A 12,870-nucleotide genomic window follows, 5' to 3' on the forward strand; every position below is an offset into this window, starting at 1 on the left:
TTCTCCCGAGACTTTTTACTCTGCTGGCGACTGAAACGAATGCTCTTATTATATAGTATGTTGTAATGCTCAGCACAATGCATGTGTGAAGACCTCCATAACACACACACATGCACACACACACACACACAATGTATTTGCCCTGCTCTGCTGCTGGATCAGCAGTATTTTATATAGACTGTGGCTCTCAGTATGTTCCAGGTCACTGACAGTTTCTGTAGGAAAACCAGGACAATGTGTGTGTGTGTGTGTGTGTGTGTGTGTGTGTGTGTGTGTGTGTGTGTGTTGTGTGTGTGTGTGTGTTGTGTCGTGTGCGTGCGTGCGTGTGTGTGTGTGTGTGTGTGCGTGCGTGCGCAAGGATTCGTACATATTTCTGCAACTCAATTCCAAGTAAAAATTATATTTAACCTCCATCCATGTTACATCAGACGTTGTCAATTTTACTGTAACTGCAAACAGTCTCCTTCCAATTTGGAGGATACAAAGCGTTTCCCTGTGCAATAAACTACCTGACCCTGTTGGTGCGATTGGAGCTTTAGCTGCTCTCGTGTTTCTGTGACACCATCACAGTTTGAACCCTCAAAGAGATACACAGCAGCTACATATAGCTGAACAACAAACAATGCAACACATAGAGTTAGTTAACACAGCTATTGCTTCATGACTGTGTGTGACAACTACAGTGTAAAAGTCTATTAAAATTCGTGAGTTCTACAAAAAATAACTCCTATGTCCCCAAATAACTTCTTCCTCCCCAGTGTTCTAGACAGTTTTTTAAACCTGTCCCCAAGTTAACTTTGAGAGAACTAAAAAAATCCAGGGAATGCAGGGTACTTTTTATAATCAGGATTTACTCATTATTGCCTGCATCTGATTGCAACCACGTGACAGACTGATGACTTATTCAAGGTATACCATGATAGACCATAACAGTAGGAATGCATAATAAGTATTTCTAAAGTCCTACTTCCTGTTCTGCACTATCAGTAAATCTATGCTTTGAGTATTACAATTCGACGCCTTTTAAAGTGTATTAACATATCTGCTTTTGTTGCTTGCTGATTGATCTGTCTTAATTCAAGGTCACTTAAAACTGATCGCAATATCGACAGGGAAACGTGGCAAATCTTCTTCTCAGAATGCCCTGCAAGCCAAAGGTACTTATTCCCTGTTCATCTATATGCACAGCATGACAGCTAGGATTTAGCTAAAATATCAACACACACACACACACACACACCACACAGACACACACACACACACACACACACAACACACACACACTGTTTCTATGAATCCTTCCATGTTGTGTTGGTGATAAATCAATTCAAAGCCCAGTAACCCAGCTGTTCCCTCTGATTTAAAAACCTCTGTATACACAGCTGGACTTGCAAAGCAAAGGGAACTTACATTGAGTCCTTTCTGGAACAGCGGCTGCCCCATCACGTTAGCAAGCATCCGGATCAGTGCCGCCCCCTACGGAGAGCAAAGAAAAACACACTTTCAGACACGGTTAAAAACATCATCATCATCCATCATCATCATTGAAGTTGCTGTGATCACCCGAGGAAAAGTAGATAAGAGTCACCTTTGGTGAACTTTGAAATTAGAGACTGGCTCAGATCCACATGTTAAACTGTTCAGACAGCGCTGATCTTCAAAGGACTAGGGGTAGAAAGCTGCCCTACCAGCCGCTCTCTTCTGTTTTAAAGTATATAACCCCAATTTGTCAAAGTATGTAGACAAAGTGTGAATAGCAGTTTTGAATTTTCAGTTTAGTGTTTGTGGATGTCTAGAAGCAAATGTATGGTTTGAAAAAAGCCAACTTTATTGATCATGTTTAAAAGACAAAACTAAACCAACAGCAGCTGAAGATTTCCCTTTATAAGTTAATCCAAGTGTGTAAGCCGTGAGACCAGTTTTCCCGTGATTCACTCGCGTACGTCAGTTTGAAGAGGAAAAAGAACTCCACGGGACTCCGATGTGAAAAGATGTAACAAAAAATTTATTCCACAGTTTTTGCATCTTACAGGAGTGGTCAGGTTTAACTTGTCCTCAACAAAATAACCTACTACGGTAGGAAAACCGTGTGGCTCTGTTCTACCCTGCTGCCCCGTATAGCTTATGCCGTGTTAACTCCTTTTCTCTCTCTCTCCCCCTCCCGCACCGCATGCACTAATTTGCATACATCCGTGATGCCCGGATTTTACTATAAACACGAGTCTTTAAGGCACATGTATTCATGGTACTACGTAACCTAGTTCCACCATAAACATGCATCTATTTCCTAAAATTATTAATTACACAAACAAGCTTAACAACAGCGAAATATAAATACTAAAACATATGAACTATCTTAACTTGGCTCCCACACCAAGTCTGCTTGGAAAACAAGAACATATTGAAGTTTTATTGTTAAAATATTATTATTTATATTAATAATACTAATACTAATACTAATTATTATTATTATTATCATCATCATCATCATCATCATCATTAATAATAATAATAATAATAATAATAATAATAATAATAATAATAATAATAATAATAATAAAAAAGAACACATTGAAGAGGTATTCAAACATTCACTGGCGAGCATGATCACACAGGTACATTTATAGTGCAACAATCTTACTTCTGTTGAAAGTGGTTTCTTACTTTTTTGTAGGCAATCCAGTCAAAGACGCGGTCAATGTCTGTCGCTTGTTCCACTTCCTGGGAGATTGGATGGGAGGAACTCAGGCCATCTAGCAGCATCACCTCATGAAGGACATCAGTCAAGAAGCGCTGCTTCTCCTGAAAACACAAAAATTGGACTTTTTCAGGTATTATATTTCACTTTGATCATGAGAATGATGATTGTGATAATGCAGTATTTAAGGCTGATTCAGTGGATGGCACCACTGAAAAACCTCTTAAACTTTGACAGCAGAGTGACAGAAAACAAAGAAATGATATTACTAGTAGAGGACTATATTAGTGGTCTGATAGTCAACAAAGACCCAAATCAAACTGCAGGCACCTCTCATTGAAAATGATCAAAACATCTTAACTAGCCTTGAGCAACCATATTCCAGCCTTCACCAGCCAACATGATATAATAGGACTGCATGCACATAGATCACTTTAATGTATTATTAATGTAGCACAGTGTTGTGTGCATATTAAGCCTTATGTCATAAAAATACATGCAAAAGGTCAAAGAAAAGAAAAAGCGGCTATGATAACTAGAAAATTGACTTGGCTGTTATTCGTTTTATTTCAAAGCTGAACCAAGATCCAGAAATCCAGTGAATCTCACTAAAACATGTTTCCTAGTAAAAGGACTGGATGCTTTGCCCTCACACAGTATGGGAGTCTCTTTGTCTTTTTCGACTTTTATGGTGTCGTTCCAGCTCAGCTTTTGACAGATTCTAGTTAAACATTTATATGTAGAACAAATGTTCAGCTGTAGTTAGACGGTGCTTTCTGGGATCTTTGTTGTTCCTTTCCTGATCTTGTTTCTTTGCTTCTTTCCTCAGGACCTTCACCATATCCAGCTTTTGCAGTTTCTCGCCCATCTTCTCTGCTTACGTCCTTGTGATTATTTTCTAATTGTGTCCACTGTGTATCTTTCGATGTTTTCTGTTCTCTCTTTTGATCTCTCCTCAATCCCATGTCTCATCTTCTCTCCTTTCTTTGCTGTCTTCATTCCCTCCCATTACTCCTCTTCTTGTTTCCTCTCCTCATCGGCTTTTCTGGTTTCGAGGTTTTAATAGACATCTGCAAGCATGTGGAGATTTAATGAGCTCTGTCTAAATTACCCCTGGGATCTGGCTAAATCCAGAGAAGTGTGGCACTGTCTAATTCATGGATTACAGTGTTTACTATGGAGATTTGGTTTTAATGAACCTCTTCCTTGTTAAGCAATAGAATTGTTGGCTTATTAAGTTTCAGATGTTAATGAATAGACTAAACGTAACTTTTTTTCCTTTTAAATTAACAGTATCTGGAGGGATCTGGCTAATTCTTGGTCCATGAGGTTAGGTGTAATTCACGGATTAAAGCAGTGGGCATTAAGTAGATGTAGTTTTAATGATCCTGCATCTTGTTAAACAAAAGTTTTAATGAACAAAAGAATCAACATATACGTGGATTTTGCAGCATCTGCTGGGATCAGACTATTTCTTGGTGAGTGACCGTTGATGTTGATTTGTCACATTTTCATCTTGTTAAGCAGTCTTAAGTTTCAATATCTCGACACAGAAACTGAACAGTCAGGGGAGTCTAACTTCGGGATCCAGATTAATTTTATAAATTTGTTTTTCATCTGCAGCAATGAACTGTCTGATATCTGGCGAGAAAAAGTGATGGCAGTTTGAATCTCAGTGGGTATGAGTGCCTTCAGACAAACAGCTGTTTTTTTTTTTTAATGATTGTTGATGGGTAGCCAGAAGAGTTGCAGATCTGACTAATTTTAATTTTTTTCCTGCTTTGTTTAAAACAGGATTCCTCCTCGAAGTATTTAGCAAACTCCTGGTAAAAGACAGACTATTGCTCTCATCTCAGAGTCAGCAAAAAGGCACACACAGAGGTAAACAGACAGTTCAGGGACTCCACCATGAATTATACAATTAGTCAATTAGTTAAATGGCACATTTAGATGAAACTAACTGTGGCTATGAGAAAGGGGGAAAATAAGACTAAATGAGACATCAGCTCTAATTAACAGACACTTTAAATCACCTGGAGAGAGAGAAATAGGGGGTCCATCTGGTCCATATGTTCATTATGAACCAGATGGACCCACATGTGGAGGGACGGCTAATAGGCCAACAGTCAGGGTAAACACAAACATGCACGCACAGACGGAGGGATAGGACGGCGTTCAGGAGCAGCTGCTGAACTTTTGAAACGTCTGCTCGTCTCATCGCTCCGTCTTCCTTCACTTCCAGGCTGTCACTCCTCCTCACCACCTGTTTTTCTTCCTCCCTCCTCGCTCTAGCCTCCTCTTCATTTTGGTGTCATTTTAGCATGTCACGTTTGGGTAGCAGACAGCACTCTGTGTGGCACTTTCATTCTGATTTCATCACCCCAAGGCCACAAAACCATTTTGGTTTTGATTGACTGTGAGGTCTGCTCAAAAAACATTATAATGAAGAACCTTGGATGTTAGTTTTTTACTGATACTGATGATGCACACAAGATTGGCCATCTATGTTCAAGTATATTCTTTGGTTTTAATACAATATGTTTATATGTCATGTGCTTCAAACAAAGCCTGGTACATCTGCCTCATGTGGTAACCAATGAAGCCAATCAATCAATCAATCAATCAATCAATCAATCAATCAATCAATCAATCAATCAATCAATCAATCAATCAATCAATCAATCAATCAAGGCTTTATTTGCCATGTGCAGGTTGCCCTGCAGTGAAATAGGACCCCTCTTCAACACACCTTCATCTAGCAGTTAAAAAGATGAAGATGAGAGAATGATTACTAATGACATGGATGTGTGAGAGAGTGTGTGTACAATTCCACCATCTGCCGGCAGGTTCCCTCAATCAAAGACAGACATCAAACAACACACAGTGGAAAAAATCATTAGGGGAGTGAGGCTACAGAAGACACGTCCCTGAGGGCTTCCAGCGGTTAATGGACAATTAATGTACATATCACGCAGATGTCATGAACTTGTAAACTGTGCTTGATAACATTCAAAACAATAATTTACCTTGTCTGAGTACCATTTCACTAGAAACATGCTGGATGTTGTTTGGAATATTTCATGTTTCTCATATTCAGTAAAATAGCCCAAAGGAAAATTCTCTGAATGTCACATCCAATCTAATTATGGCCACAGGACATAAAGAAGCACATACATGAGAAACATGTCAGCCAACATGATAATTCAGTCACACAAGATTTGTGCTGTGTGTAACTATGTTACCAAGAAGCTGCCAACCACATTCATTTCCATCAAAACAGCGACAACAAAAGCAGAACTGAGATATTAAACATGTTTGGAGTGAGAGATATTGAGATCATAGTGACTTTTTCTTCTGGGGACTGTGTAGGCGGAAGGTGGAATTTAAACAAACAATTATTCAGTTTGAAGTTTCCCTTTTCAGAAAGTCTAATGCTGTCTCACATCAGATTCATTCATGGCTGAGAACCAGCACTGCTTCAGTTATAAGACTGCTCATCTGTCCATCCTGCCTCGAGCATAGAGTGCTGAAGCTTTGTGTATTACTTTGGTGAGATGTTATGCAAGAGATGTGTGCAAGTCAGTAGAGTCCTAAACTCCATCCATCCAGATAATTCAATTCAAATCGTGGTGGTGCTGGAGCATATCCCAGTTACCATAGCGCGAGAGGTAGGGCACCGGTCTGTTGCAGGTCTAACACAGAGAGACAAACCACTATTCACACTAACATTCACACCTACAGTCAATTTAGAATCACTGGTTAACCCAACTCTACTATCTGCATGTCTTTGGACATCCTCATAAACATCATATTGAGAAATAACTACAAATATGCTTAATGTGGCAAACAACCTGCCCTGAGCTTTAATCATTTAGTACCTTGTTGATTTCACAGCTGGTTCAGTGCTGTAAGCAAACATGTGCTATTAAAGTGAATGCAAACACAGTCTTTTCTCCTCCTTTAAATATGTCCATGAAACTTTTCATTCATGCACATATCTTTCTTTCTACATAGCACTTTAATTCTTGCACATATCTTTCTTTCTACATAGCACTTTAATTCTTATTGTTTGCACTGAAGCACCGCAGCAATTTCCTAATGTTGTAAACCTCAACATCTGGCAATAAACCCCATTCTGATTCTGATTCTGATTCTGATTCTGATTCTGATTCTGATTCTGATTCTGAAAGATGAGCGAAGAGGCTGAATATTGATATTTCTCTGTTCTCTTCAACATGAAGTCAACGTTCACCTCTGACCTGCTCTCTGTATGCAGAGCAGATAAACAGATGTTCTGCTGTCAGCGATAAAAAAAGGCAAAGAAATGTGTTTATGCTATGAGTACCAGTGCTGTAAGAGATCATTTTAACTGCTTAACCTCTCATCATCTACCATGTCACCAGTGACCCATCACCTGTTTTTAATCTCCTGAGGCCCAACCTCATGCAGATATTTGGGATAAAAATAAATATCACATAAAAACAGAAAGTATAAAAACATATGTCATCATACGACACAATAAAGTGACTATTGTTTACCTCCCATCTAAAGTGCAGAAAAGCCTAAATGTAGTGTCCCCTTGTAAAGACAAAGTCTCAGAAGGATCACATAAAATCTTTTCCTGGGTGTTACACATTTCGGTGCTTTATTTCGGTGCTTTTTTTTCCTGAGATGTAATACACTTTAGATTCTAGCCAATCATTTTACGTTTCCGAGGATAGTAGGCGGGCCAGGTACGTACGTTCTTTTAGAGCAGAGCTACAGATTAAAAATGCCCAAGGCGAAGCGGTCAAAAGTCTGGCTGTACTTCACAGCAAAATATGCAAACTCAGCAGCCTGCAACAAGTGCTTTAAGCTGATACTGTGATACTGTCAAAGGAGGTAACACCTCAAATCCGATGAAACACCTGGCGACTGCATAGCGTTTTTTTTAAAAGCCGAGAAATGCGCCGTATTTGATAGCTTGCTGCGAGACCTCACACCGAGCACATCTACTGTGGGTGTGGTGCCTGTTATCGGACCCGGAGTTAGCAACATCCCCCAAAAACCCGAAGAGGAGAGTCCTGGCCCCTAGCCCTGCCAGTGTAGCAGAAATGATGACGGATGATGATGGCAGCAGCAGCCGTTCTTCTCTGCGTGAGTAGCTTAATGTTGTTCGTGTGTAATTTACGTTGAGTAGGCTAACCACGTTATTACATTAATGCATGTAAGGTGAACTAGCAAACATCATCATAGCTACATGCGGCTGTCTTCTTGTTTGATGGCAGATACTCCCTTCACCCTGGCCAAAAAGGCTAAAATGACCAAAGAAAAAGTGGGAAACAGCTAAACATGAGAGGTTTTTGGACAAAGTTTGTGTTTTTTCCATTGTTTAAGCACTGCTTCCAGCCAAGAGTGATACCATAAATCCCCTATAGCTGCGGAAAAGCTAACATTGCTATCTTTTTACAAAGAAACAGCTGAACATGAGAGGTTTTTGGACCAATTTTGTGTTTTCCATTCTTTAAGCACCGGTTTAAGCACCGTTTAAGCACCGGCACCGTTTCAAAAGTACCGGTTTGGCACCAGTATCGGATAAAACCTAAACGATACCCATCCCTACACATAAAGGAGAATGGACTTTGTGTAGAAGTTAGAAATGAACATTATTATTTTTTTCAAAGCAGCTTTCGCTTTTTGTTTAATAGAGTAGAAAAAGGCACATTTCATTTGAGTTCTCTCAAATGTCTTGACTTGAGGAGAAGACAATGTCTTATGTTTATCAGCAAATTAGGACTTTTCATTAAAAAAGTAGAACAAGTAAAATATTTAGAAAGCGCCATTACATTTTTCAGATAAGAACTGTTCTAGTTCACGCTGGGATAAAATTATGATTAATTTTTCCTGCTGTGCCTTCATTACTGCTGTGTTTAGCTGAGATTAACGGGCTGTATTGGTATTTTGGCGCCAGAGTTATTAGAAAATGTCTGATTTCGTTCATTTGGCTTTTCATTAAAGTACTGGAGAAACAGGCCATCGTTACACTTGTATAAACCAAGTTTAATTCTGCTTTAAAAATAATTAGTTGGCAGATCCCTGGGGAGGGCACATTAACTTTTAAGCACTTGTGATTAGGAGAGAAGCTTTGATCACGCTGGACTGGAATCAAACACACCAAGGTTACAAGCTGGCACACAAAGCTCCGCCAAAGGTTCTTTTTTTGCTTCATTTACAACACTTTTTCTGTCTTTCTCAAACATTTCAACTTCCTATTGTATGTCTCCGTACCAATGTGTCCCAGATCCTCGAGTTGTTCCCGCACCATAAGCCATTCGGATATTTCTCTGTCTCCTGCCGGTTGGACTGATACGGTTCTGATATCTGAGCAGGGACCGGCGGGATAACTTCCCATTAAGGCATTTTGCATCTGAGATTTTTTTTGTCCTGTTTACTTTATTATTATTTTTATTATCCATCCATCCATCCATTCGCTTCCGCTTATCCTTTTCAGGGTCGCGGGGGGCGCTGGAGCCTATCCCAGCTGTCATAGGGCGAAAGGCCGGGTACACCCTGGACAGGTCGCCAGTCTGTCGCAGGGCTAACACATAGGGACAGACAACCATTCACACTCACATTCACACCTAGTGACAATTTGGATTAATCAATTAACCTATCCCCACAAGCTGCATGTCTTTGGACGGTGGGAGGAAGCCGGAGTACCCGGAGAGAACCCACGCAAACACGGGGAGAACATGCAAATTCCACACAGAAAGACCCCGGCCTGATGGTGGAACTGAACTCAGGACCTTCTTGCTGTGCGGCAACAGTGCTAACCACCGTGCCACCGTGCTGCCCTTATAATTGTTATTATAAACTCTGTAGTCACCATCAGTGTCACCCACTGTTTCATAAAATCCACAATTTGAAGGTTTCCGTTTAGCTTCGTTGACCATGTTTAGGTGAGTGGACTGCTTTTAATTATTTATTTTTTATTATTTCCAAATGAGTTACACAATGAAAGCACCCACTGACTGACACCACAGTCAGCTCTATCTAGCTTTGTTTAACAAAACAGCTGAACACTGTTCAGTGTGCCAGGTGTGCTATTGTCTTTCTATCATCGTTATTATCCTGATCTGATTTTTGCCACATTGCCCCTCATACTATAGCTGTATATTTCTGTTTTCCTGTGTTGTAATTTTAATTACCTGTTTTGTCGTATCCTTGCGGCTTATCATTATTAAGGCAGTTTTTAAATCCACTTCCTGTCTCCTAACTTCTTCATTTGGGTCCACTCCCTGGCTGCCACACAGCCAATCCTTGACACCCAGGTGTCACGATTTTTGACCACTTAGTGTTCATTTTCCTATGCAAGCCCAGGCCAGATTGAATATATAACCTCTCCTTCATATTGTGGTCATAGTGCCAGTTGATTGGGTACGGGACTGATTGACTAACACAGAAACAGTCTATTCCTGCCCTCATTATATTTATATTTGTTTGCCTTCTCTGTGTTTTTGCTCCTGGCCCTGCAGCACTGTGACTCACAGCTGATGGAAATGGCCTTTTTTTAAATAAAAACCTGCATTAGAAATAAATTATTTTATCAGCACCAGTTCACTTTATCATTGTTGTGCTTGTTATTGGAGAAACACTTTGTTTCTATTAAAGCGTCCAGCCGTGCAGAACGGCAGTAACAGGGATTTAAAAATGCCATGTCGCTCAGAAACAGACTGTGTGTGCGTGCAGAAGATAAGGTGTTTTAGTGTAGCACATTCTCTGTTGGAAGAAAATCACAACATACTTGGGCAGAAACAAAGCAGGAAGCGTGCATGTGCTGTAATTTAAAGTTCTGCGGCGTTCAACGCTTCTCGGAGAACTTTCTTGAGTTTGTCCTTCGGGGAGGAAGGTGGGGGTGGTGGTGAGGAGGGGTACCCTGCGAGGCTTTGAGCAAATTTGAGGAAGGTTTCATTTCTAATTTTATATTGTTTTGAGTTGAATCATCCTCTGAGTCAATTTGTTTGCGAACCTGAGCAGAATAAAAGAAAAAAGGATTTTACCTCCCGAGGAGACTCACAGCTGAATATCTGGCAAATTTCAAGGAAACAGTTTTAGAGAAAGAAGGAAGGACGTATCGATTGATGTGAGTGGAGGGAGGTGGAAGAGTTCAGGAGAAGACCTCCCAGTCAGGACTTCCTCCTCCTCAACAGCCGCTTTTAACTCTGTGCTTATACCCATGCTGTATATCCAATTGTATTCCAAGTTATGTAAAGATTTTACCGAGAGAAGAGAAACAAGGTAGGCTGTTAAAAATAGAACAGCTAACAGCTGATCTGCTGATACAATTATTTGCTTCAAAGATTCTCCTGAAGTCAAACTGGGAGCTCAGTGGGAAGCACTGATGGTTGTGGAAATATTGAATTTCCAGTTTCCAGTTTGTTACCATCCAACCACATCTCTCATTCTGTGAAATGTGTCCAACTGTGCAGTTGCACTTTCTAGAGGCACAGACAGGAAATGAGAACCGTTTAGAAGATGAAGAAATGGGTGTTGTGTTCTGGTAACTTCAAACTAGAAACTTCAAAAATCCCACACAATGGGTTTATGATTTGGATGGGGATGTGTGCTGGCACAGGCCTTGCACCAGTGCCACTTGACTAGAGTGCTGTTGACCTAAAACTAGCCAACACCACCGGATGGAAAATGGACAGCAGTGGTGGAACATTACTGAGTGCAATGATGTTCAAACATTTTTTTGGCCCAAGAAAACCAAAGCACAAAATAACCTCCATACATGACCGAGAACTCATCAAGCCTTCCTCCAGCTGTGTTTTTGGGTGTAGTGCATTCCAAAGTAACACATTTAGTAATCACATCATATTTTTCAGTAACACAGTAGTGTAATACATTACTCTACTAAATTGAATAATTACATTAAAGTTAATTAAAAGTTACATTGCGTTACAAAAGCCCTTCAGTTATCTGCAAGAACCAAACACTAAAATGTGTTAATGTGTGTGTGTCCACATTAGCAAAGGGATTTGAGTCAACATGTGGAACTGTCGCCTTAGGTTCATACTGTTTACTGGTAATTATCTGACAGTGTATTTCACAGCATGTTATAAGGTAATGCAAAGTAATGTAACAAGTAGTTTAAGAAATTACATTTAGGTTACATATTGCATTACTTAAAAAAAGTAACAAGTAATATTGAATACTTTCTTGAGTAGTACTGCAGTACAGTTTTAATGTACTTTAAAATCAAATATTTCTTTACTAAGTTGCTGTCTTCATCTCTTCCACTATATGTTAGATGCAAACACAGTCTTGTTTTATTACCGTATAATTTTATTTTAACTTGTTTTTGTAGCAGACTCTTTATTTTCTCTGCAAATCTTGGGGTCAGTTTTTAAATGGGTGCTTACAGGATTTACTCATTTTTGGGGGCCATCTCCAAGTGGCCTTTTGAAGAACTGCACTTCCACACTGACTGTTCTTGGATTTTGCACCAGATTGACCCAGTTAAGTTTTTGTTTTACAGGCATGTTGTTGCCTTTCATCCTTTGTATTAATGATTCTACTGGGATACTGCATTCCTCATTAATGTGCTGCAGCTGTCACTGAACTCTGTGTACAAAGCAAATGGGCCATAACCTGAAAAATCTCTATTTAAATCCAGTAGTTATGACAGTTAATTTTATGAAATGTTTCAAAAATAGTAACTTCAACCAAATTATTAGAGAGAAGATGTATCCTGTATTGTTATCTAACACAGTTTGAGTGCTATTGTGTCACTGCTCCAGTACAATAGACTAGATCAGTATTTTGTTTGGGATGCTAAAAGTGTCCACAAAAACTGTCCCAGTTACTCTGGATAATCCTCAGACCTCTGTGTCAACACTTTCCACTGAGAATAATTTTCTGCCAAAGAACAACCAGCACCAGTTAAAATGAGTCCACTGGCTGATCAGCCTCTGAACGGAAAGATAAACCAGGTCTGAAGTCTGATTTCATATCCAGCCTGTTTGCCTCCCTGAGAGATGTGTTTTCTGTCTTTAGATCAAATTTTCTGCCTTCTACCTATGTTCTATTTGGTGTCTGGAGATTGTTTTTTGTGCTATACTCTGAAAAAAATCTAATTCATATCTGACCGGCTGAGGCCTTGAGCTGAAATCCTGACTCATAAAACCACA

General features: G+C 39.7%; 1 protein-coding gene across 1 annotated transcript in view; it reads right to left on the bottom strand.

The window, feature by feature from the left end:
* The window catches only part of LOC102291928 (thyrotropin-releasing hormone-degrading ectoenzyme), a 273,214-nt gene that overhangs the window by 70,891 nt on the left and 189,453 nt on the right, over positions 1-12,870 (bottom strand). The window contains exons 7-8 of the mRNA XM_042213580.1: positions 2,665-2,802; positions 1,411-1,476 (exon numbers count right to left, since the gene is read on the bottom strand). Coding sequence (XP_042069514.1) covers positions 1,411-1,476; positions 2,665-2,802 — 204 coding nt within the window. The remainder of the gene's footprint in view (positions 1-1,410; positions 1,477-2,664; positions 2,803-12,870) is intronic.

The sequence above is a fragment of the Haplochromis burtoni genome, unplaced genomic scaffold, assembly GCF_018398535.1.
Source record: "Haplochromis burtoni strain Fernald_Lab_line unplaced genomic scaffold, NCSU_Asbu1 Contig_456, whole genome shotgun sequence".
Classification (NCBI taxonomy): domain Eukaryota; kingdom Metazoa; phylum Chordata; class Actinopteri; order Cichliformes; family Cichlidae; genus Haplochromis; species Haplochromis burtoni.